Source organism: Eleutherodactylus coqui, chromosome 3, assembly GCF_035609145.1.
Source record: "Eleutherodactylus coqui strain aEleCoq1 chromosome 3, aEleCoq1.hap1, whole genome shotgun sequence".
NCBI lineage: Eukaryota > Metazoa > Chordata > Amphibia > Anura > Eleutherodactylidae > Eleutherodactylus > Eleutherodactylus coqui.
In genome coordinates, this window is record NC_089839.1 from 293,145,332 (window position 1) to 293,171,270 (window position 25,939).

Consider the following 25,939-nt stretch of genomic DNA (forward strand, 5'->3'; position numbering starts at 1 on the left):
ATGCAAGAATTGCGGTTTTTTTTTTTTTGGCCACCTCATCTCTCAAAACAACGACCCTCATACGACCATGTTGGCAGAAACATAAAAAAGTTATAGTTCTTCAAAAGTGTTGATAAAAAAGGAAGCAGAGATCCGTTAGAGTACGTTACTCTTGCCATATGACAAGACAAATGGAATATCTGCTGGCATTAGAATCTAGGAGTTGTCAGCAGGTACAGGATTAGTTGGTGTGGATGTTATCTGCCACTCGTATGATGACATCGACTCCTTATTTTATAGCTCAGCTGAAGATTGACATTTCACCGGCCCCAGAAAACCCCAACTATTGTCTGACTCCAGAACTGTTACAAGTGAAGCCTTATCCAGACAGCAGAGTGCGGCCGACCAGGGATATCCTGGAATTCCCAGCAAGAGATGTCTATGTCCCGAACACGACGTACAGGTAATGTGTCCCATATTATACACCTTCTGACGAGGAAATCTGTAGAAAATGAACCTTCAACGATTTAGAACAGGAAAACAAACTGAAAAACAATAATAGTAATCTGATAAAGTAACAACAAACTTCACACCTGGAATATAGAAACACAGATAAGCTGATATGTGAAGTGTTTGTCCACTGTATCCAATAATACCCAGCAGAATAGTGAGTGCAGCTCTGGAGTATAATACAGGATGTAACTCAGGATCAGTACAGGATAAGTAATGTATGTACACAGTGACTCCACCAGCAGAATAGTGAGTGCAGCTCTGGAGTATAATACAGGATGTAACTCAGGAGCAGCTTAGGATAAGTCATGTATGTACACAGTGACTCCACCAGCAGAATAGTGAGTGCAGCTCTGCAGTATAATACAGGATGTAACTCAGGATCAGTACAGGATAAGTAATGTATGTACGCAGTATGCTGATTACGGTAGTTCTATATTAAACTAATGCTCAAAGAGGAACAAACAAAACAAAAAGTTAAATCCCTGATATCAAGTGATTAGTTTAAATCTAAAAATCCACATAAAGACCAACTTTGCAGTTATAATTATTCTTGCACTAAAAGACCAACTTTGCAGTTATAATTCTTTTTACGCAAAGTCTATAATCCTCCTTGGTCATAATATGCAAGGAACGGCTCCACAGATTCCCCTTTAATGATAAGCGCGCTCTCATATTTGTCCATGTATAACAATCAGCAGATTTTTATGATTTCATCAGTGACTATATCGCTCTCCTAACATCCGCTGTGCCTCCCCTGCTGTTGCAGTCATCGCTGCAGTCAGGTCTGCTGTGAACAACCTCTAATTTCGGGGGCCGCCGTAGACACATGCAGTCGGCCCATGAGACGAGTTGACATTTTCTTTGAAGGTTAAAAGAAATAGGAGAGTGTAATCAATATGACAAGATAATTACTGTCGCCTCTAATGGAGTTGTCCCTGGGGGGCGCCAACCTGGCTGATGATCACTGGGAGACGTGAATTATGGGGGGAAACATATTTACTCGTTCCATTATGTGCTCACAGGCTGCAATTCCTTCTGGTAACAAAGACTTTTAAAGGAGTTTCTTTTCATTATAAGTAACAAGCTTATTATCCTGAGCGAACGCTAAGCAAAGATCACCGGCTTACTTTCAATAAAACTGCAAAAACAGTTGCTAGATATTCTTAACTAAAGCAAATGCTTCATAAGTGGTGGAAAGAGGTAGATGTGGGCATAGTTGCCCGCTGCCAGGGGCAGTGCCAGGTTAATCTCTGTTCAGATTTCCACCAGACTGTTCTGTCTATGGGTTCCATGATGCAAGAGTGACTGTGTTCTGTCAGGTGCCGCCAGGTTCCATCATTCGCCAGATTCGGCCACCATTTTTATTTTTGTACTTCTTTCCATAACCGAATGAAGAATGGAAATGTGAAGTTTCAAAGGATTCGTCCCATGTGGATTTTGGGATTTTTAGCCAAAGAAATTCCTCCAGTCTCTTGCTGCTGCCTTAAAGGGGTTTTCCTTATTTATGCAACTAAATCTTAAAAGGATAATCCAGAACTTTTGGCATTGATAACCTGTCATCAGGATAGGTAATCAGTAGGTGATTGGCCAGGGTCCGCCACTCTGGATCCCCGCTGATCATTCAGCCCACTGTCATTGCAGTGGACAGGGCATCATTATCGGTGTTAGGGCTGGAAGTGTCATAGACGGCTTCACTCCCATTGAAGTCAATGGCAGCGATGTCTCCTCTAACACTTCCGGCTACTCATTATGCTCAAAGCCGGAGCAGTGGACCTCCGCAGATCAACTTGGGATAGGTCATCAACACTAAAACCCCCAGAATATCACTTCAATAATTGTTCTGCCTCCTAACATTTGCAGCCCGGTTCATAGAACATTGTCATCCCCATGCAGTTCGCCCAGGAACACCCATTCTTGTGCCTATTTGCTTAAGGGCTCTTTTACATAGGCAGATTACTGTTCAGTGTAAATGCATGCAGCGACTGAATGACGAACGATAATTCATTCACTCATCGTTCAGTTTATGCAGGCATAAAGACTGAATAATGATCAGTCCGTATAAACAGGCAGTCGCAGTATTTCGTATTTGAACGACTTGCGAACGCATTTGCATGGAGATCGCCCTATAAATCATATCTTTGCAAACAGATGAACAAAATGCTCAGTGTAAAAGCAAAGGAGCAGCTGCCGTTCCTACACTCCAGCAACTTTACTGAGCAACTACCTGAAAAATAGTTTATCCTTGTAAAAGTACCACAATACACTTTTATCACCTTTGTATAAGTTAGGTGATGAACATCTGATTGGTGGGTTCTTACTGCTGAGACCCCCACTGATCCCAAGAATAGGGTCTTGTGTCCCCATCTGCATTGAGGAGAAGATTCAGCGGTCATGCATGCACAATGCTGCTCCATTTATCCTCAATGGGACTGCTGGAGACAGCTGAGCACTTGTACTCTATTTCTATGAAATGAATGGTGCCGTTCTGCACATGTTTGGCAATCATTCCATTCAGTCTAATGTCTTTATGGGTGGGCGCAATGATAAGAGTGGGGCACATGACCTTGTTCTTGAGATCATGGGTCTTGATGGTGAGATCTCCACAGATCAGACTTTTATGACCTATCCTACAGAGAGGTGATAAGTCTGTCATGTTAAAACCCCTTTAAAGTGACTCTCTGGCTTGGAGAAACAAATATGGCCACACCAGCCGCTCTAGCTACTTCATGCACACTGTATATAGCATGCATTGATAGTCTAAGACACTATATGCTGCTCTGACTAACCAGCTCTGCTCATGGGGGCAGCACTGGTTGATCAAAGCAGGTGTAGCGTCTTAGACTAATGCACAGTATGCATCAGGCGGTCAGAGAAGCTTGTGTGGCCATCTTTGTTTCTCCAGGCCTGTAGGGTCGCTTTAAGGGTACTTTTTCATGGGATGACTGCTTGGCGCTTAAGTGTCTCACAGCCATCCCAGTTATTATTGCTTCTGTGCTTTCACACAAAAGCGATGATCGATCACTGATTGGAGGTGGAGCGGACCAGAGATCTCTTCCTTCCACCCAGCTCCATTCAGAGTAAACAGGCAGACGTTCATAGATGGACTGCCTGTTTTAACTGGCCTCGCCGCTTGGTGTGCTAAAAAAAACTGAGCAACTCTGACATGTGAGCGATTCTCACTCACTTGCCCTTTCGGACCGCGTGTTCACACAGGGCGACAGTCACCCAGAATCGCTCTTTTGAGTGGTCACTCGGCAATTGTCGGCTTGTGTAAAAGTGCCCCAAGACATCTACAGCACATCTCTCTGCTGTCCTAAGCGTCTGTTACAATGTATCTCCGTTAAGAAATTGTATCAATCTGTACTCTGTAGGACAGCAAGCAGAGATCTTGTAAAAGATGAGGAACTCAACAGATACAGAAAGTTACAAGACTTGTTGTTATTCGGTATTACTCCTGTATGGTCATTACGGGCCTCGGGTATTTCATGTCCATAATTCATTCTGTAGCTGGGAATGTTAACCCCCCGTGTTCTGTCGTTGGTTCCAGGGGTCCCGCGTGTTCCTCTTAGAAGTCAATAAAGACAGAAAATGATACTTTTCCCCTTACATATTTGTGTATGCGTTCAGTCCGCACTTGTATTGGGTTTAGTTGCAGAACATTTCCTGTCCTTTTTGCTCCTCTTTATTTTTAGTCTCTTCGGAACGTGTTTGTTTTCTTCTCTCAGCCGCGCTCACGGTGATCGTCTTACAAGGTTAGATGACGCACCCAACAACCCACTCCTCTTTACCTTTCACCTAGAAAAGATTCCTTAATGTATTAACAGTAAGCAGTCCTCACCTGCCCCTCCGATGGTCGCTGCGTACCGGAGCTGGAACAAAGCGGTTGGCTTTGGCTTAACACAAAGTTGTCAATGGGTAACGTGATGGAGTCCGGCTTCTCGTGTTCCTGCGATCCATCATAAAAAAACAACCTTCATAGCCCATGTAGTGTTGCAAGGTCAGAGCAGAGGTGCGTTCATTCATTCATTGTATCAAGTATCCATCTGGATTCAGACAGATCTGAGAACTGGAGAGGGATATGAGATGGATATAAGGGCCGGCACGCACTGGCACTTTTATGTACTTTTCACATACGTGAGAAACGTACATGGGGAAAAAAAGTCTAAAAATGCATGCCTTTCAAGCATAGATGTACGTTTTTAAAAATCGTAAGCGTGGTATAGGCTTACATCCATTTAGATCCCTTTTTTTTCTTTTACAAGAAAAACATACATTTTTCACTATAAGCTTTTTTTCTACTCAAGATTTATAGTTCAACACTTTTTTTCCCCCCCATTATCACAAAAAACATGGAAATGTGCAGCCAATACGTTTCTATATGCTTTTCATTGACTAGACTGTTTAAAAATAAAGTAAGTATAGGGATTTATGTTTGTTTGTGGGACAGAAAACCTTGGTAGGATAAATTTTTCAATCCCGCAAACATTTTAAAAAAATAACCGCACGGAAACGTATGCTAGGCTGAATGTAGTCAATTGTATGCAGTTTGACTACGTTTCACCCATTATGGCCTATGAATCCGTGAGTCATTACGTTTCATGGATGGACATATGCAAATGTGGACAGCCCCTTAGAAGAAAATACTAGTGAGGTAGACGTTGGTGATGTAGAATAATAGGTGTGAGAGGGATAGATGTGCGCTATTAAAGAGAGATCTTTAGGGTATATTCAGATGGCAGATTCCAATGCAGATTTCTCCATGTGGACTACGCCTCTAAAATCTACAGCTGAGCTGCTTGTCTGTACTGGGGTTATGTAGGGGGTCTCAAAAGTGTGGAAATGCGAATAAAGAATGAAAACTGTTTGCTTGGCAACTCTAACTTTTCCAATGGGAAGGTCGGTGTGTGATATATCAGAATTTCACCAAAAACTGTGTGCTCTGTTTTACCAGAACTTTATTTTTTCTTCATTACAGGCAATGTGAATGTTGGCAGAAAGCAATGAGATCCTCCTTACGGTGAACGAAGCACACGTGTCATCACAGCAGATTTAAATCAACGCCTCCCAACCAGACCTCCCAATATCCACAGTAGGTCAGACTTCTGAGAAAAAATTCTGTCGCTGATCAACCAAAATCTGGACAACCAAAAACCGTAACTGATGAAGCCTCAACAACCGCTCTTCTGGCCTCATTCATCAGTAGTGATTTTTAGTCTTCCAGATTTTGGTTTATCGGTGACAGAACCTGTTTCTCGGAGTTTGGAAAGACAATTGGCCCTGTGGGTAATGGGAGGTCAGGTTGGGTGATGTGGATCGAAATCTGTGGCAATGACACTTGTGCTTCGCTCACCTGACATAATGATGATCTCAACGCGTTTTGCTTGAGGTAGCATCATCCTTCACATCGCCTGTAATGAAGAGTTAACATGAGAACAAATATGTTAAAATGACACACACCGCTGTTTTTCTGGTGAAATTCTCTGCAAGTTTGATATATCACACACCGACCTTCTCATTGCAAAAATTAGAGTTGAATCCACAATGGCTGCATTCAAAATGGCCGTCATGTTGGTGACATGGCCTAGTAGGCTTTCCCCTTTTCAAAATTTCGTTACGGTCTGCCAAACCGTTTTAATTCTACATAGTTGTTTCCACACTTTTAAGACATCCCGTATTTGGCTGTGGATTTAGCCCTTCTCATTTTGGTAAATCTGCGTGCAGAAATCCAGATGTGGATTTTGATATATATATATATATATATATATATATATATAATTAATTACAGAAAAGATTCCATTTAAAAGTTGAGGAATTCGAATTTAATGCAAAACCTGCCACATCAAATTCTGCTGCAAAAGTCCTCTGTGAGAACATGCTTAAGAGAATAAGTGATGTGAATGACATATGTAGCTAAGCAGTGGAAGTGAAGAGATCTATTAGAGAGAGTGATGTAGTGGAAGGAGAGTGGAAAGGGGAGCGCAAGGCTGAGAGATTTGGGGTGAAGGGAGACTACAACAGGGTGGGTGGTTACTGGAGGTGTATCCCAGCCTAAAATATTTGTAATCCGTTATTTCCTTCAGTCTACTAGATGCTTAAAGGGGTTGTCCCGCGAAAGAAAGTGGGGTTCAGCACTTCTGTATGGCCATATTAATGCACTTTGTAATATACATCGTGCATTAATTATGAGCCATACAGAGGTTATTCACTTACCTGCTCCGTTGCTAGCGTCCTCGTCTCCATGGTGCCGTCTAATTTCAGCGTCTAATCGCCCGATTAGACGCGCTTGCGCAGTCCGGTTTTCTCCCTGGTGAATGGGGCCGCTCGTGCCGGAGAGCTGGTCCTCGTAGCTCCGCCCCGTCACGTGTGCCGATTCCAGCCAATCAGGAGGCTGGAATCGGCAATGGACCGCACAGAGCCCACGGTGCACCATGGGAGAAGACCCGCGGTGCATTGTGGGTGAAGATCCCGGTGGCCATCTTGGTAAGGTAAGTAAGAAGTCGCCGCAGCGCGGGGATTCGGGTAAGTACTAAACCTTTTTTTTAACCCATCCCTTGGGTTTGTCTCGCGCCAAACGGGGGGCCTATTGAATAAAAAAAACAAAACCGTTTCGGCGCGGGACAACCCCTTTAAGGAGGTGTTGGCGCACATGCTGGACCACTACTCCATTCTAGCTACTTCTTGGCTTTTAGACGAGCCGATTCTCGAAGAGTGACGTCACCGCTGACTCCTTCGCTCTCATGCAGCCTGTTTAGACAAGCAGATACATCACTGGCTTGTTCAATTGAGAATCACTCAGTCCCTGTATAAGCGAATTAGAGGAACTGAACAAGCGCTGTTTGAATCGAATCGTAAGCGAATGAGGCAACAATTGTTTTTATGCCTGCATAAAATGAACGACAAATGAAAACCAAATAATTGTGGTTTGTAGTTCAGTCGTTGGCTCACGTTTACACCGAACGATCATCATTTACTTTCACTCGTGTGAACGATAATCGTTCCGTCTAAAAGGACCCTTACCTGCTGCTTAGGAGCGGGCGGTGCGCGGGACCCAGTGGTCGGAGTCCCACTAACCCAACATTTACAGCTTCACTCATGGATAGAATACGTGTTTAAGGCTGGAAAATTCCATCTAAAAAAAAAAATCCCCCGGTAGCAGCATTATTACATCACATCTTCTTGGTACGGATATACACAAGTCACTGGGAGGAAGTTCAGACAATGGGAACCTTTTATTGCCTTTATCTTTATTATCACAAAACATATTAAAAAAATCCAAGCAGTGTACTTCCACGTCTATAAATGTCCGTCCAATAATAATGTTACAATTACATACCATAAAAAACCTATGAAGAAGCCAAACGAAGAGGCGTCTATCCAGTGTCTACAACTACAGAAGCGGCTATTATTACAACAAGCTTACAGTACAGAAGTCAATATGACTTAGGGATATTTCAGCCCACAACTGCTTGAAGATGCAGTCCGACTACCGACGCAAAAGAGAGATAAATACAATAGAAATATAGGGCTCTTTCACAGTCTTTAAATATGTAGAAACACTAAACGTAAGCCGCCCGCCCTCCCCTAATATGACCTAAACCGCCCGCCCTCCCCTAATATGACCTAAACCGCCCGCCCTCCCCTAATATGACCTAAACCGCCCGCCCTCCCCTAATATGACCTAAACCGCCCGCCCTCCCCTAATATGACCTAAACCGCCCGCCCTCCCCTAATATGACCTAAACCGCCTGCCCTCCCCTAACATGACCTAAACCGCCCGCCCTCCCCTAATATGACCTAAACCGCCCGCCCTCCCCTAATATGACCTAAACCGCATTCACATTATACATTTACACGTTGTTTTTAAGTGTTGATTTTGCAAAATAATATCCAAAATGCAATCTACTACCCCATCACTAGCGAGCCAGAAATCTGGAAGCAACCAAATGTGTTGGCCACATCATTACCAGTATGTATTAGACTAGTGAGTCAACCTATTACTTTTGCTCTCTTACTGCCATCTTTGAATATGGCCTTCAGATTGAAAGGGGGTCCGATTCCTGACTTATGACTCGCCCTGCTTAAAATAAACATTGTATCGCTTTTTTTTAACTTTTGCTACATTTTCATATAAATACATGAATTTATTTCCTATAGCTACTACTATGGTTAGTTCATTCTAACATTTAGTTATTTGCATTGTGCGTCTGTTTATGCGATATACAATATACTCGCTTTTGTAAGATTTGATCCTCTCAGAAGTGGTTTTGGTTTTCTACTTTCACTAGATCAATGTGGTAAGAAGATGATAGGTTAATCTTGAAGGACCATATAAATGTTGAGCACTTTTTTCCCTACTATAGTCATTATTATCAACGTTGTACTCTGGGTCCTAATGATATATTCTTGGTTATTATGAACCCTTCGGTCCACCAGCTGTCTCATACTGCTGGGTCTACATCTTCATGGATCAGTCCCGTTGGATGTTGGTATGGGTTAGAACCACTTGGAATCAAATGACCTCAACAGTTCGTGAGGGTTGACTGTCACTTGGCTTCGAAAAGTCCTTTCTGATGTGTCTTTATGGTTTCCTTCTCAGTTGCACCATGTTGCAAGGTGTCCTTCAAGAAGCAACCATTCGCGCTACTCAAAATTCTCCAGCTCTGTGCGGTAGAGCATTATCTTGGTAGACCTGAGAGAGTACATTCTGCCCTTCTCCGGTTTCCAGGACAAGCCCTGTCCTCGTCGTCTCTCTCCTCTTGCCCTCGACCTGGGTTTACTGTATTTTCCGTTCAGATTGGTTCCTCCGCAGGATGATTTCCACCATCCCCCTGCAATAAAAACAACATTATTATTAGCTTTTTCCGTACGTAAAACCTTCAGCTCATAGACCAAGACTCTTCCACCAGGCCATGTTCAATGAGTTAATGCTAACCTTCAGCTTTCACATGTAATTTAGCATTTTTCTCCACCAATAGTGATATCTAATCTGTTTAGAAAGATGAGGATCAGGATAGTCTTCTGGCATGTTTTATGTATTTTTTTTTTTTCATGGAGGACATCTTTTGACAACTTTTTGAACTTTTGGAGTTGGTGAAGGCTCTTGAGAATGCCATAAACACCAAAGAAAAAATAAACTTCCAAGTGCATCTCTGATCCGATCAATCCAAACCTTATGACTAAAGTTAAGCTTTTTTTAAAAAAAAATCTTTTTCTGCACATACTAGGAAAAGACAAGTATTCTTGAAAGTATAGAAGGAAATTGAATGATGAAGTACAAGGATGTTAAGATAGATTAGGACTTACTAGAGATGCATTATCCATGTAGTTATCGAAATTGCAATAGATTTGACAGTACTTTAACGGGATCGTCTGGTTTTAAACTATTGATGGCTTCTCCTCTGGATTGGTCATCGATGCTAGAGTCACAGGAGTTCGTCTCCAAGGCCCCTGACAATCAGGTCTTAGCCAGGTTGGTGTGCTCGTGCTCTGAGCTTATTTCTGTAATAAGCAGACATAGCCAGGTTTGGTATTACAGGCCATTCATTTCAATGGGAACTTGGCCTGCAATACCGAGCCTGGCCAGTGCAGTGAGAACTGAGCTGTTTGCTTCCTGCAGAAATCAGTTCAGTGCACTTGCCTGGCTAATAGCTGATTTGTGGGAGCACAGGAGATGGACCCCTGCTGATCTACAATCGATGACCTATTCCAGAGGATGGGCCATCAGTACATTACAATTGGACAACCTTTTTGAATGCAGATATGATGGAACTGTAGAGTTTGCCCCCATCTTCCTGTCTGCTATGGCATCTTTTCCCAGTTGGCACACCAGCTGTCACATCAGACAACCACCGCCATGCATTGTACAGGGACAGAAGGGCTTTGTGGAGTATTACCGAGGCCATTTCAGTATTCTGGTCTGCTATTAGACTTGGTACATTACCTGATGAGGTCTCTGCGGGGCAGTTGAGATGTTGGGCGTGGTGGTCGCTGGTAGAGAAGGCCAGCGGGGTGTGTTCTGGTAGAGCGCTCGGGATGTTCCCCAGGACTTCAGACACTTGCAGTCTGAAGCTCGTATCTTCACCGCCGAGAGTGAAGAGATATTCCACAAAGCGCTGGTTGTTCTTCCAGTCCTGCAGCTCGATGTGAAGGATGTAATCCGCTTGCTGGGAGAGAGAGAAGATCTTCTGAAGGCCCAGCCAGAACTCACCTAGAAAACCACAGGAAACTATAAATCCTCAAAGAAAGGAAAAGAGGAAACGATCGCAGACCCCCTGCTGAATCTTAAGGGGGCTTTCTGGCACAGAAAAAGTTATTTTGTAGAATGAAAAGTTACGCGTTTCAATATACTTTCTGTATTAATTCCTTGTGGGTTTCAATATCTCTGCTTGCTGTCACTCAATAAAAACATTTGACCGATCACATGACCGGAGCACGCCTATTTGACCGATCACATGACCGGAGCACGCCTATTTGACCGATCACATGACCGGAGCACGCTAATTTGACCGATCACATGACCGGAGCACGCCTATTTGACCGATCACATGACCGGAGCGCGCCTATTTGACCGATCACATGACCCGAGCGCGCCTGTGTGTCCGTCCCCCGACCCGAGCGCGCATGTGTGTCCGTCCCCCGACCCGAGCGCGCCTGTGTGTCCGTCCCCCGACCCGAGCGCGCCTGTGGGCCCGTCCCCCGACCCGAGCGCGCCTGTGGGCCCGTCCCCCGACCCGAGCGCGCCTGTGTGTCCGTCCCCCGACCCGAGCGCGCCTGTGTGTCCGTCCCCCGACCCGAGCGCGCCTGTGTGTCCGTCCCCCGACCCGAGCGCGCCTGTGGGCCCGTCCCCCGACCCGAGCGCGCCTGTGGGCCCGTCCCCCGACCCGAGCGCGCCTGTGGGCCCGTCCCCCGACCCGAGCGCGCCTGTGGGCCCGTCCCCCGACCCGAGCGCGCCTGTGGGCCCGTCCCCCGACCCGAGCGCGCCTGTGGGCCCGTCCCCCGACCCGAGCGCGCCTGTGGGCCCGTCCCCCGACCCGAGCGCGCCTGTGGGCCCGTCCCCCGACCCGAGCGCGCCTGTGGGCCCGTCCCCCGACCCGAGCGCGCCTGTGGGCCCGTCCCCCGACCCGAGCGCGCCTGTGGGTCCGTCCCCCGACCCGAGCGCGCCTGTGGGTCCGTCCCCCGACCCGAGCGCGCCTGTGGGTCCGTCCCCCGACCCGAGCGCGCCTGTGGGTCCGTCCCCCGACCCGAGCGCGCCTGTGGGTCCGTCCCCTGACCCGAGCGCGCATTATCCTCTGTAGGTAAAAAGTGAAATCTCCTACTACATGACAGTAAGCAGAGATCTTGAAAGCTATGAAAGTGTATTTGAAACAAATTTCAGCATTTTATTATATACAGAATAAGCCATATTTGGTGAAACTAGGATACGTTTTTAATTTGGTTTCGCATTGGGCTTCAATTCTAGAAAAACTAGATTGGAACAAGAAAGGAATACGAGCAGTCTGCTGTAAAGGCGATGCCAGGTGACATCCGCTTAGAGCAGCCATAAAGCTTTCCAAGTGCCAATAACTCTTACTTCTTCCTCTTCAACTTTTCCCACTTTCATGGTTCTGTGTCGGTCTTTACCTATAATTCTTGCATTGTATTCCTGAATCAGCAAGCTCAGGATGAACAGAACTGAAGCTTCCCCATCCTACGTAAAATGACTCCAGTTTCAGAACACAATTCTGTCCTTGGACGAGAGGGGGGTAGATTACCTGCAGTTGTTCTCTGCCGCCCCTCTTGTCCATCAGCTTCGGGTCTCGTTTTAGGCTGTCCAGGATGGCCACAACAATTTTGTTAGTACCTAGTGCACACTGTGCACTGCTCTCTGATTGGCCAGCTCTGATCACATGAGCATCTCTGGCAAATCAGACAGGAGGTCTAGTGCATTAGCAGTCTAGGGTCCTCTAACACGGTGCTTTCACACAAGAGGAGGCGGAGCGGGCGGGAGATCCCACCGGCTGTCCACTCCATTCACATTGAACAGGCAGTTCATAAGTGAAAGACTGCCTGTTTACACGGGCCGATCGTTGTTTGATCTTTATGCCTGCTGAAACTGAAAGGCGATAATCATTCACTTATGGGTCGTTGTTCAGTTTCAGCAGGCGTAAAGATCAGCCGACGATCGGCGCGTGTAAATGGGCAGTTGTCGCGCAAATGATTATCGTGCAAATTTCCACGATCAAGCGAGAATCTGAATGATAATCATCCGTGTAAACGGGCCCTGACATTACTAACGCACTGCGGATTAGGTAGTCTGAAAATTGCATCATCCGTCTTGGACAGCCCAAAACGGGACTTGGAACAGGCGACAGAGGAATGGCAGAGCAGAACGAAAGGTACTAGATCTTCGCCCCCTCTCGTCCCGGGATGGAATTTAGTCCCGAAGCAGGAAGGTCACTTCAACTAACTTCCAAAGTAGTCCAAGTCCACAGTACAAGGGTCTTCTTTTAGTCTTTGACCTGTATTTCTAGCTGCGGTGATAGTTGCCCCTTCATGTGTGTTGTGACCCGCTGCGGCCCTTGGCATGTTGTGCTGTGACTACACTTCAGTTTCATAAGTTAGTTTTGGGTCTGGGAGCGGTGATTTATTAACCAGTGTAAACATAGGCGTTTCAGTTTGACCCGCTGCGGCCCCCACTGATTGGCCCTCTGGGGTCGGTCGATGGGTTTGTGAGTTTGTTTGCCTCATTAGATAAGTATATGATTTTTGCCTCTTCCGATGGAGTGTCTGCTCTGACCTCGTGAAGCAATAAGCCCAGCTGGTCGGGTCATTGGTGTGTAATACAGTATTAGGAAGGTCAGATTGTTGTGTGCTGACCATGGGGTGAGCCTGGCGATTGCCATTTAGTGGGTTTGTGCCAAGGATGTAGATTCATGGTGCCCTAAGTCTGTACTTGCGTTGCCATATTTTCCTGTGAAAGGGCATTTTATATTCTCTTTTCCTTAGTTATCTGTTCCCGGGAAAGCTGGGTGAGAGCAATGTGGTCAACTTTACTGCTGCCTTAACCTGCAGTACCAGGCACTGCCACTGCTCAATGTACAGCGCTATGTCTGGTAATGATGAAGGGGACACAAGGGTCACCGTAGCACAGCAGGCCCCTTCAATCAGCTAACCAGCAGGATGCCAGGAGTCGGCCCCTCACTGATCTGATATTGATGGTCTCTCTTAAAGGGGTTTTATCACTACAACAAAACAAATTCCAACAGCTGGGCCTGGCGTAAAATAAAAAAATAGACCACACTCGACTCTTTTCAGCCTTCTGGGGCACAGCTCCCTTGGCCCAGCTTTTGGTGTGTATGTCTGGTGGAAGTCAGGTGACCATTGCGGCCAATTAGAAGCCACAGTGTCACCATCCCAAACTCTTGGCATCAAGACGCCCAGGATGTAAGTATTGATGCCAGAAATTTGGATGGTGATACTACGGCCTCTAATTGGCCGCAGCGGTCACCTGACTTTTGGCAGATGTACACACCAAGGACCAGCCATGGGAGCCCGCTAGGCTGTGCCTTTGGGGGGCTGAGGAAAGGGGAGTATAGTCTATTTATTTGTTTTATTTTAGGACCGGCCCGACTGTTGGAACATTTTCTTGCTGTAGTGACAAAACACCTTTAAGGGCAAGCAATCAATTTATAGGGATTTATCTCCAGGATAAAGTCATCAATAGTTGATCGCCTGTGGTCCACTGATCAGAACTCCGGCCAATTAACTGATTGGGCGCCCATTGTCAGCGCAACATGACAAATGGGTACGGAGTGAAAACAGTTGGCCCCGACCAATGTAGGGGCCGGCGCTGGTAATTGCAGGTGCAGCTCCCCGTTAAAATGAATGAGAGCTGCACCTGCAATGATGAGGGCCGACCACTACACGGGTCGGAACCAACTGCTTCCACTCCGTTTGTGATGTGTTGCTGGCAGCGAGTTCCCGATCAGCTGATCAACTATTAATGACCTATCCTGAGGGTAGGTAGGTCATCAATAGTATTTGCCTGGAAAAACCCTTTAAGTACCGTGCCTGGAACAGTTTGGTGATCACTAGAGATATGCGAGTATACTCATTAAGGCGATTTACTCGAGAGAGCATCGCCTTTTTCGAGTACCTGCTGGCTCGTCCCTGAAGATTCAGGGGGTCCGCAGGGGGTTGCGGAGGGGATCGGGAGGGGGAGAGAGAGAGATCTCTCTCACTTTCCACCCTGCTCCCCTCCGCCGCCCCCTGCAGCCCCCCCCGAATATTCAGGGACGAGCCAGCAGGTACTCGAAAAAGGCAATGCTTTCTCGAGTAAATCGCCTTAATGAGTATACTCGCTCATCTATAGTGATCACCCTTTTCGGAGCTTTAATGGTTGTCGGCCAGCTTTCCCCATAAACTAATGTGATGAAGAAGGGCCCGGATATAAAGCTTAACCAACTTGTGAGCGGACGACTCCTGTGTCATGGAATTATCTTCAAGACGACTTTATAGGATCTGACTTTACAAGATGAACTCACCGCTGAGGTCGCCGAAGCCTTGGGTGTAATCTTCCCACGTCTGGTTAAAGTCCATAGATCCATCTGTCCTCCTCTGGATCACCGTCCATGCCACGTCTGTGAAGAGATAGGAGGATTCATGACTAATGTTGGCAGCGGAGCTCCTACCAGGGGCAGATATCCCACTTGTGTCTAATCTGCACCACTTGGGTCACCCTGCTGGCACGGCTTGTGTAATGTTTACCCTCAGGCCTCCATGCACACTGGCAGGGATAGCACATGGACCAACTATACACTATGGGACTGATCGCCCATGGGAAAACTCATTGAAGGACCTGTTCTTGTCTGATGAGAATTGTATCATGGATGAGAATGCGTGTGAATGTGCCGGCTGTCCATATATCGGACACCATGCGGACAGTTCTCTGTGTGGTATCTGATGTGACTTGCACCTGAGAGGCTCGTGTGTGCCCGGCCTAGGGGTATATTCACAAGTGTGATGTAGGTCAGTGAAGATATGACTTCTTTACATGCTATTTTTACATGCGTGAAAAAGGCATTGAATCTCATGCAAATAATGTCATGTGATGGAATGAAGCGGGCAGTTCTTAAAGCTGAATCCCACAGAAATTGGACCTGCTGCAGTTTCTCTTCCTGGGACCGCCGCTCCTTGTATCTGTAATGTGGTCCTTCTCGCTCAGTGTTACCTGCTGTAAATTCACAGTAGACGCTGAACTCGGTTCTGTTGTTAGGGTTGATGCTGTAGATGCCGCTCAGCCGCTCGCCTTGGTTGTAAACGTCACTGCAGTCTCGCGGATGATCTGAAACGCGGAACAGGGACATTGCTTAGACTTGGATTATTATATTCGTTAAGAATTGGGAAAAGGTAACTAATTATCAAATCAGCTCAGAATAAGTCAAGAAGTTGCGAAATGGAAAAAGAAGCAACTTTGTAACATAAACCTTGTTTCTGTGTTACAATATCTTCCAGCTGCAGCCTGCAGTGTAAAGTATGGAGGTTTTGATTCACTATGTACATGGTTACATAAGATACCCAGTGCTCCATGTGATATTATACAGATACACCATATTATGTATTGATGTGTTTTTGAAAGAAGTCTCCCACCGGAAAATCGCTGCTGAACTGCTCCCAACTGTGGCGTTGGCGCTCCGGTCATAAGCGGTATCGTGCCGCCTCTTTTCGCTGCCCGGGAGTTATGAGATTTTATAGGTTTTCCACACTGTATGCAAATCGGTTGCAACTTGTCCGATGGGCAGAGTTGCAGCTTGTTCTGGTCCAGCTGTCTGATCCTCGGCCCTCCTTACCCCATTCCCTTGTAGACGTCAATCAAGCGAAGGAGACCAAGCGGTAGACAGCCGGACCACAACAAGCTGCAAGACCGCCCAACGAATAGATTGCAGCTGCTCTCGTATACCAGGATGGCCTCTCTTATGTCTGTGCATTGCTCTTCAAAGGTTATGGACACCTTTTGGAGAGCATTATTTTTTTCATTTAAATGCTTGTATTTTGGGCTGACTATTTTTGCAATAGAGCTTTATGAAAAATTTTGCGCAGTTTGTCTCTTGCACCTTCTACATATCCCTGTATATATGCACTGCAGGCTACCTTTCGGTAGGACATCCAACTTTTCATAGCCAAGATAGAAAACGGCGGCCATCGCTACCTGCCACCCAGCTGGAGCTTATGGGAAGAGCAGAGCGCTTACAGCAGCGTTGTGTCTGTAACTCCCATTAAAGTGAATGGAAGCTACAGAATCTGTATAGCGCAGCATGCTACAGTTTCCGTAACTTGGGGGGTTACGAAAACAGCGCAGTGGGCCGTTCTGCGCGCTTTCTGTATGTCCCAGTCACTTCAATAAGAGCTACAGAAACAACTCTGCGGCCAGAACAGAGCTTCCAGTTTCGGCAATGAAGAGCTGAGGTGGGAATACCCCATTTAAGGGTAATCAGAGCCCCCAAATCCTTCCTGCCACCAATACAACTTCTGCTTACAGGAGCACCTTTACTGGTCATGTGATACTCTTTAGCCAATCCCAGGACAAATTATCTACCCTGCTTATCATTTGACTACAAAGTTGCCCCTAACCTGTAGAGGGCGCTCCTCTCTGCCTGGGACTGCACAACAATTTCTAGTATGAAGGTGGGAAACTCCTGGTGTTATATAAAGAACCTGTATGGGGTCCTAGATTATTTATAACCCACCAAGATATGGAAAAGCTTTACCGTTGGGATCCTGCATCGGGTTAGTTGAGTTGCTTGAACTGATCGGCTGGTCCTCGAGCTTAGAGCTTCCAGCTGAACTCTTCTTACTGCTGCTGACACTGGCATTGCCCATCTGGAAGGGAAGGGTTCAGAGTGAAGATCCACTGATATCGCTCGCTATGGACCACTGGGCAACTTCTTATACGTACTGCGTCCGGTTTGAGAATTGAAAAGTATGACGCCGTCCCTTTCATGGGGGCTTCTACAGAACTAACAAAAACATGGCTGCTTTTTTCCAGAAACAGCGCCACACCTGTCCATAGGTTGCATCTGGTATTGCAGCTCCACACCATTGGAGTGGAAAGGGCTGATCTGCAGTACCATGCACCACCTGTAGACAGGTGTGGCGTTGTTTCCTTAACTCCTTTTACATTCTCAGTTTACAGACCAGAATGCAACATGGCAGCCGCGATTATTGGCATGGGTAAGGGATGGAGACACGAAAATACGTTAATATTGCCTTTCTGATGGTTACCTTTTCTTCCAGATCCTTTAGTTGGCTGTTCTGGTAATCAAGTTGCACATTCTGGTCTGCGACCACCTTCAGCAGACGGCGTATTTTCATGTCTTGCTGCTCCACGTATTGCTGAAAAGCAACATTTTTTGATTTTGTTAATTAAAATACTGCTTTATAGGTATTTTTATTCATTGTAGAGTAAATGCAGAGCTGGAGGCAAATTCTCTCATCCATCTATTGGTTGTCAGTTGCTCCTCAGCGCCTCACTGATGTGATTCCGGACCGTGTGTCAGTTTCTAGTCTGTTGCTAAGGAGCAAGTGATCTATGTGACAATTGAAGCGGTTGCAGTTCCTGACACATGGGAGGCTGTTGAGTTCTATGGGGGAGCAACTAACAGAACTTTACGTGTCAGGTGGCAAAACGAGGCTGAGCCCGGGCTTCATTGTAGAAGGAGAAGTTCTGAAACTTGCAAGATTTATTAAAGGTTTTATGACTGTTTCCTGGCATAAAAAGTCACCAATTATGGTCTGCGCCACGTTTGCACAGTAAATTGCAACTTTTTTATACCTCTCTTGCAACTTCTGTCAGCGGGTTGAGCTTGGCAGGAGGGGTCTCATGCGGGCTAACAGATTTACTGCAATCTGGCATAAATTACAGTGCAGATCTATGCCTGTTCACAGGTCTAGACTTCAATTTTTGGGACATGGATAGCCAAATGCGCGCCAAATGTATTAAGTCGCCTACACTTTTTAACAAATTTGGCACATATTGCTTTCATAGGGGTTTCAGGTCTTCACCATGGTCATGATTTCTGCTTGCAGTCAGTGAGTGGAAGCATCCTACAGACGCCGTACATCTTGTAGCTGAACATTTGTTATACATGTAGCCAGTCTACACGTTTCTCTGTGGATACATTGGACTCCAGATGGATACATTGTACCTGCACTGATAGTTTGTAACAATGTATCAGAATAATGAATGTGTGGTGACAAGGTATTCCGGTCGGCATACGCTGTACCAATGAGCCTTAGGTCCCTTGTTGCCAATCGCAAATATTGCGCAAAGTAAACACGCAAGAAAGATTGCGGAGTGTTCTATCTTGGCGTGTATTATGTGCACATACACACTAAGATATTGCATGGCGATCGCTGGCAAGCAGCAAGTCATTGCGTACTTGCTGTGCAGCCGTCTCATGTGGGTGGGACACAGCGAATTACGCTCACGTGGAGCCGCCCTTTGAGAGTTTTGCGCTGCTTTTCAAAAACTAGTCGCTGGTTGATCAAAACCCGTCCGCTCTAAAGTCCCATTCACTCGTATTTGAGAAACTTGAGAACAAATTTGCACAGAGATCTCCTCTCCTCAATGACCGATATTTCAGCAGGCAACTAATAAGCAAACGAATGACTGCCCTTCATTCACTTCAATAACTTTACCGAGCGACTCTCTGAACAATAGTTGCTTCTTATAAAGGTACCTTAACCCACATGTCATATGAGATACACTAATACTCTAATGGGCTTGTGTGGGCTAATATGGTTGATAACAGAGAGCACTACCTGAGCTTTGGGTTCCACAATCTGCCTGAACATACCTTTCCTTATAGCCTGCGGCAGGGTGCAAAGCTGTATCATGTTGTTGTACCCTTATCAGCTGCATGTAATGATCATCCGGGCACACTGCCTTGGCAACATCAGTCTAGTCTGCAAGCCTGGGCATGATGCTACCCGGATGTGTGCCAGTTAGATTGCTACGCTTGTGGCTGAACTAGACACTAGCAAATGAAGCTGCTCTCTGCTCCAACTCCTAGAAGGGGGTCCCAAACCCCTCCGTATAAAGACCATGTGCCCTAATAAGACATCTGGGGAGGTGTTATAATTATATGCAGCACTGCTTATAGGTATTGTCCAGTAAATCCTTGAGACGTCCTCTTGTGTCAAGTTGCTATAAAGTCCATCCAGACCTTAGTTTTATCTGTATATCGGAAAGACGGGTGAAACCAGTAAACCCCCACACACGCAACTCCCCCGGAAGTCATCATCCAACTTTACCTGTATGCCAAATCTACCGCTTGAAGGGGTTTCCTGAAACTTTAATTTAAAACAATTATAGGATTGAGATGATGTTAAATAAATAAAAAAATGGATCCTCGCCTACATCGCGTCCAGCGCTGGAGCCCTGGTACCCACCGCTTGGAACCTGCAAGGAGGGGCAGGCAGTCACGTGCCGATCATTGTCCACGTAGCCACTCGGCCAGACGCACACTTCAGTGGTCATGGAAGGATCATGGCTGAAGCCATTAGTAAGCGGTCATAGGCACGGTAAACTGCACGTGACCGCCCGCCAGCTTCTTCTGGCTTCTGGGTAGCGGGGCTCCAGATCTGGATGGGAGATGCTGGACAAGATGAGCATCCATTTTTTTTCCTTAGTTTACACCATTTAAAACTAGTAATTTTTTTTTGAGTACCAGGAAACCCTTTTAACTAGGTTGAGTTGGCATTCAGGAGGCTGGAAAAGCTGGGTGACAACCTCCGAGGAAGCTGTAATGGTGGTTTTCCTGGTTGTACCCATCCCATTCCCAGTTCTACACTTAAAAATCTAGTAGGAAGTTGCTTGAAGGGCAATTCCCTAGATAATGCTATCAGTGTGTCACAGTGGATTCAAGATCTCTGCTGCCTCTTGGAATTTCCCTTGAACTTTGACAACAAACTATTTCTACCTCCTACAGCTCTTGTGAAACTACAACTCCCAGCATGGCCACTTTGATCCCGCAGCTAATATAAGCAGTTACAGTAACACTCTCGAGGAATTGCCATTTAAGCAATTTCTTAAGGGTGTATACACAAGGGAAATTTTCCAAAGTGATTTCTGTCTGATTCTGAGATGGATAGAGACCATATGGCTATAGAGACCATATTAAAAAAACACACAGGAAGTACAGAGCAGTTAAAAATATGGGAAAATGGATCTAAAATTGTAAAAATGAATGAAAATCGCACTTAAAATTCAGTTTTTCGCTGACCAAAATCTCATTCACCCGTATGAATACACCCCAATATAAGCAGCTCTACTGCTCATGAGCAGGACCCTTACCTTCAGTGTGACTATTTCTTTGTGGTCCTGTTGCTCTTGGTGCCCCTCGGTGATCTGGTTGAGCTTCTCCTCCAGCCGGACGATCTTGGCCTGGAGTTGGACCTTGTCCTGCAGGAGATGCTCGATCTCGGAGTAGATTTTACTCGACAGGTTCTTCAGCTCATCGTTGTTCTCTTGCAGCTTGGAGGTTTTCTCCTTCAGCTCCTCTTCCTTCTCCCGGATCTCGTTGGTCTGTTCCGAGAGGTCGTAGAAGGACTTGTCGAAAAGGTTGAGCTTCTGAAAAATCTCGTTGATCTGCCCTTTCGTCTTGTGGACAAAATCCTTCAAGCCATGGCCCAGTTGTAGGAGGCCGTTGGCCAAGATCCTCACGTCGTCCAGCATGGCGAATCGAGATTTGGATTCTGCGGGGAAAGTCTCAAACTGGACATCCTCATGTTTGTCAATGGATGCGGAGAAGACGAGAGGCAGGAGGAGAACGAGGGCTTTCATTGTGCTGCTGCGAGGTCCTGATCCTGGCGTGCTGCTGCTGCTGAGTGTGTCCGTCCTGCCTTACTATTAAGCTATATATATCGCCGCACAGATTAAGCACAGACACTGCACTAGTTGATAATTAAACACGACGCTTGAACTAATGTAACCTCTGCCCACCTTTTTTTTTTTTTCGGAGGTTTCCGCAATGTGGAGCTGACACAATAGCCTGGAGAAAAAAAATATTATTTACATTCATATCATAACCCGAAGGCATAAACAATCATCATCATCCTTATGGTGCCTTCTGGGACGGCCCGACCTTTATACAGCGTAAACTCCCTGCCTGGAAAACAAGCTGCTGTTTAAGAATGTGCGAACCACCTCCTCTCTTCCAAGGACACTACTTAGGAATTTGCTGTTTTCTTGGGATTATTGCATCATGTACAGTATTGGGTAGCCATGCAATTTATGCTTCTTGAGTACACAAAGTTGACATCCAGGATTCAGTGTGTATGTATGGCTGAATGGACACATTATTACAGCCCCCGGACCTTTCACAATGGGAGCTTGCCTGTATGGATAGTGGACACATGACCGAGCAGTGTGGCTTAAAATACCGTGGCAAGTTTCGGTGGATCCACATTATACGGGGGAAATCCAGCGATCTGAGCGACTAGAAGCAAAGTCTGGTCATCGGCGCTGGATTAGCTGGGGCCAGGATTTCGTTGCCAACGTTGTGAGGTTTTCGGGATATAGAGTATACCGAGAATGATATGATCGAGGAGAAAGATTCAGCGAAAGGGGAATCTGTGGACGGAAACAATTAGTCACCGTAAGGGGTTAACGGAGGATGTCAAGAATCTACAGGTAGTACAAAGTCAAACTGCAGTGAAGTAAACACTGGTGCTGCAGCTAGTGTATTCAAATGTACAACTCGCCGTTCCTTAGCACGGATGGGCTATAACAGCAGATCACCAGTTCCTGCGCCATTTTTCTAAGATGAACAGAAAGGCAAGACTCTGGTGGGCAAAAGAGCGGAAAAATTGTACTACTGAGTAGTAGAAAAGCATTGCCTGGTCAGATGAATCCGAATTTCTGTTGGACCACACCGATTGAGTTAGAATTTGGCGCAAGCAGCATGAATTAATGAGTTTTTTTTCCGTCAGCTGGTCAGAACATGTCAGCACCTCCGTCTAATCTGGGCAACTACAAGACACTTCCTGTCCGCAGGGGCCGATATTCCTGCAGAACAATTAACACCTAGTGGAATCTACACAATGATGAATTGCTGCGGTTCTGAAGGCCAATGGAAGTCCAAAGCACCACTGGATGAGGGGCTAATAAAGTGTCCAATCAGTGTATATATACTGTAATATAGATTATAGCATTATTTATACGTCTGGGTCTGCAGCACACGCGGTCGCTGTACATCATGTACGGGATGGGATATCCTGCAGGAAGTCCACGCTGTGAAGTTTGTGTCTTCTTTACAAATCGTTGACTTATTATAATACACGAGATGTTACTATATCTCCTGTTAAAGAAATAGTCCAACACTACTTCCCCGCTCTACATGTTCCATCCTATCCTGTAGGCCCCATTCACATGGCCAAGGTCACTGCCATGAATTCATATTTGAAGATGCCTTGGAGTCGCACCATTAAATGGGGCTACCGCTTGTGTGGATTTCGCATCAAGAATTGATTTTTTTTTTTTCAACTTTTTTTTTCTCTCCGTGGCACAGATTTCACCGCCATGCTGTAATCTTCCATTCAACTCTCAATGCTGAAAAATGGAATCCCTGTCCTTTTAATCGTACCCTAAAAACTGTGTGAACCAGGTTTAGGGGGATATTGATCCCCTATCCACAGGATGGATGATAAATGTTTGATCATTGGGTACCGCACCCTTCATTAGAACGGGCTTCCTGAGTCCCGTGACACCCCCCCCCCCCCCAACCCCACGTACCTCTTCACTCAATGGGCACTCTATTCAGCCTTTCCACTGTTGTCTAGTGAGGTGGAGGTGGTTCGGGACACCCATTCTAATGATTGGTGGGAATGTCATAGTAACATAGTATGTAAGGCCGAAAAAATATATATATACGTCCATCCAGTTCAGCCCATTTAACACTCCCCCAATGTTGATCCTGAGGAAGGCAAAACCAATGATGAAACATGTATAACCTGTGCTGTGGATAGTTGATAATTGTTCATTGTGGCCCAACCTCTGTAGGTCAAATTCACACTTCCGTATGCGAGTTGCTCCAGAGATTCTCAGGCACAACTTGCATCGGACAGCACATGGACACATTTCCGCCTGCTGTCTGAGCAGCGGGGACGGTGGACATTGCATGTTCTACTGTGATACGGACAAAAAATCGCATGTCTGAAAAGTCCCATTGAAGGAAGTCTATGGGTGTATGTGCTGTCCGTGTGCTGTCCGTGTGCAGCCCGTTGACTTCACGTGGACAAAAAACGTGGATGTTAATAAGTCCTTTAAGGTGATTTTCAGATGAAGCAGACTTATCGCAGAAATTTCTGCGACCGAAAATACGTTCCGGTTATCAGAATAGGATTTGTTTCAGCCGGAACCGCATGGATTTCGGATGAAAGGGACAGTAATTTCAGTAAAACATCCAGATGCGGGATTAGGATCTTGTTACTTACTCTCTTGGTTGTGCTCACGTCTTCCCCGTCTGACTCTTCTGTCCTTGTCTCTTATTTTCTGTGTCTGCACGGATCTGTGTGGTAACCCCCGTAACCCTTACAGTCATACTCCACAATGACTCAGTTGTGGGGGTTGCACAATGTAAAAATCCCACAGAAGGGGAACTTTTATACAGTTGTTCTTTTTTGAGCCATATCCATTGGGTTACCTTAGTTCTTACAGAAAATGTCTTTATAAAACATCAGCAAAATAAAAAATTAAGAATATTCACACTTTTTTGGAATCTATATTCCTTGTAATCTGGCTTCATGATGCAATGTAAGTGTGTTCACCACTTGGCGGTTTCACTTCTTCTCCACTGAACCGTGAGATATTCGTAACATCTGGTCTCCATTATAGACTGGATGCAGTTTTTTTTTTCTATGCCGTCGTTGACTTTTCACCTAATTTCTAACACTCCCGGCCCAGCACTATGACATACTAACGGGCCTCCAATCACAGGAGCAGGGGAAGTCAGAACTCCACTATTCCTGGTACAAATACCCCTTTCACAAGACTTGGCTATACATTTTTGTGTCTCCAATGAACCCGAGTAGCCTTTATTATTATTTTGATCTGTTATCTTGATCTGTTGCAAAAACACACATACAGTTGCTAATTTAAAAAATTCGGGCATAGGTTCACAGTTTATATATAGATATAACCCACTTAGAATTTTCTTGAAGAGTATCTGTTAAGGTCTTTTTATGAGATCTATGTTTATAAAGTAGGAGATGCTGAGTTCCTGGATATATAGTTTTCTATTATTTTAATACAGTATTTTGATATAAAAAGGTGATTCGGGTTTTCTTTGACATCTTAGAGTCTTGCCTACTCTGCCAACTTGGAGAGAGTAAGTGAATCCTGCTTACCTCTCCCACTTAGAGAGAGCAAGTGAATTCTGCTTTCCTTGCCCACCCGAGAGAGCCAGTAATCCTGCCAACTCAGAGAGTTTGTGAGTCTGGCTTAGCCCACCCACTCACATAGAGCTCCTTTGAATCCTGCTTACCCCCCCCCCCCCACTTAGAGAAAGTAAATCCTGTCTATCCTGCCCACGCAGTGCAAGTAAATCATGCTTACCACTCCCCTTCGGAGCGCGCAAATCCTGCTTACCACTCCCACCCAAGAGAGCGAGTAAATCCTACCAACTCAGAGAGCTTGTGAGTCTGGCTTAGTCTACCCACTCACAGATCCTGTGAGCTCTGCTTACCTTGCCCACTCACACTCTGTGAGTCCTGCTTACCCTTCCCACTTAGAGTGCATTAATTTGAGCGAGTCGGGCCTGACTCTCATTGCACGGCGTGCAGACAATGCGACCTTGTGTTGTTCAATGTGTGGGAGACCGCACATAGACATGTTCTATTCACATGCGAGACTCAAAAAAAATTGAGCAAAATCTCCCATGTAAATACACCCATTACAAATAATGGGCTATATTTTTGTGCGTCTCGCAACGTGCGATTTTCTTACCCATATGAATGCACCCTTACTGAGAGACTTTCTGAATCCGGCTTTCCTTAACCCACTGAGTGACAGTATTTCTGGTATGTACTTGTAGGTACTGTTGTATTATGTCTCCACCGGAAGCTAGGGGTGGAGACATAATTGAGCTGGGTTGACCTGCAGGTGATGCCCCCAGCTTGTGATTGACTGACCCCTCTGCCCAGCTATCTCCATGTCTCTGCTTTCATGTGCCGCTCAACCCATGTCTCCACCTATGGAGACATAATACAACAGTACCGTACTTGTGTACAGGGAGAGTTATCAATCACTTGGGGTGTGCAGCCGAAGTATGACTGGTGACCTTTCTCTGAATGGGCGGAGTTAGTGGGACTCATAAGCTTTCTTTATCAACTTTTAATGTGAAAATACCAAATCATAGAAATCTTCTATACATCTTCAATCTCTGTCTCCTCCTGTATCCAACTCTGCCTT

The 25,939-nt window shown here is 45.7% G+C and overlaps 2 protein-coding genes across 14 annotated transcripts in view; one reads left to right on the top strand and one right to left on the bottom strand.

Annotated features, from left to right (window-relative positions):
* Nucleotides 1–25,939, top strand: part of DOCK7 (dedicator of cytokinesis 7) — a 162,661-nt gene that overhangs the window by 48,522 nt on the left and 88,200 nt on the right. For all 13 annotated transcript variants that reach the window (XM_066597707.1, XM_066597709.1, XM_066597711.1 and 10 more), the window contains exon 14: nucleotides 280–442. In XM_066597707.1, the coding sequence (XP_066453804.1) occupies nucleotides 280–442 (163 nt within the window). The remainder of the gene's footprint in view (nucleotides 1–279; nucleotides 443–25,939) is intronic.
* On the bottom strand, nucleotides 8,304–24,092 carry ANGPTL3 (angiopoietin like 3). The gene is made up of 8 exons (XM_066597706.1): nucleotides 23,965–24,092; nucleotides 20,825–21,521; nucleotides 17,752–17,862; nucleotides 17,238–17,349; nucleotides 15,701–15,814; nucleotides 15,015–15,110; nucleotides 10,433–10,699; nucleotides 8,304–9,320 (listed from the first exon to the last, which is right to left on the bottom strand). Exons 2-8 carry the CDS (start codon nucleotides 21,311–21,313, stop codon nucleotides 9,133–9,135), a joined length of 1,377 nt encoding a protein of 458 aa, XP_066453803.1. The 5' UTR covers nucleotides 21,314–21,521; nucleotides 23,965–24,092; the 3' UTR covers nucleotides 8,304–9,132.